A 201-nucleotide genomic window follows, 5' to 3' on the forward strand; every position below is an offset into this window, starting at 1 on the left:
CATACATGAAATCAAATAACAGTGTTATCTGTATCCATTAGAATTTTATCTGTATCCATTAGAATTTTAATTTACCACCATATTTTACCTGCATAAAAAATTTTCCTGTAGAAAATAGGAAGCCAGTTGGCCGTGGAATAACACTTCAGCAGAAAGGAAGCCTCATGCCAGAAAGACTAGGTAGGTTGTTGCTGTCAATGA

The 201-nt window shown here is 34.8% G+C and overlaps 1 protein-coding gene across 1 annotated transcript in view; it reads left to right on the forward strand.

The window, feature by feature from the left end:
* The window catches only part of LOC119586270, a 7,810-nt gene that overhangs the window by 3,199 nt on the left and 4,410 nt on the right, over positions 1-201 (forward strand). Inside the window, exon 3 of the mRNA XM_037934974.1 lies at positions 112-180. Within this exon, the coding sequence (XP_037790902.1) occupies positions 112-180 (69 nt within the window). The remainder of the gene's footprint in view (positions 1-111; positions 181-201) is intronic.

Source organism: Penaeus monodon, chromosome 21 (assembly GCF_015228065.2).
Source record: "Penaeus monodon isolate SGIC_2016 chromosome 21, NSTDA_Pmon_1, whole genome shotgun sequence".
NCBI lineage: Eukaryota > Metazoa > Arthropoda > Malacostraca > Decapoda > Penaeidae > Penaeus > Penaeus monodon.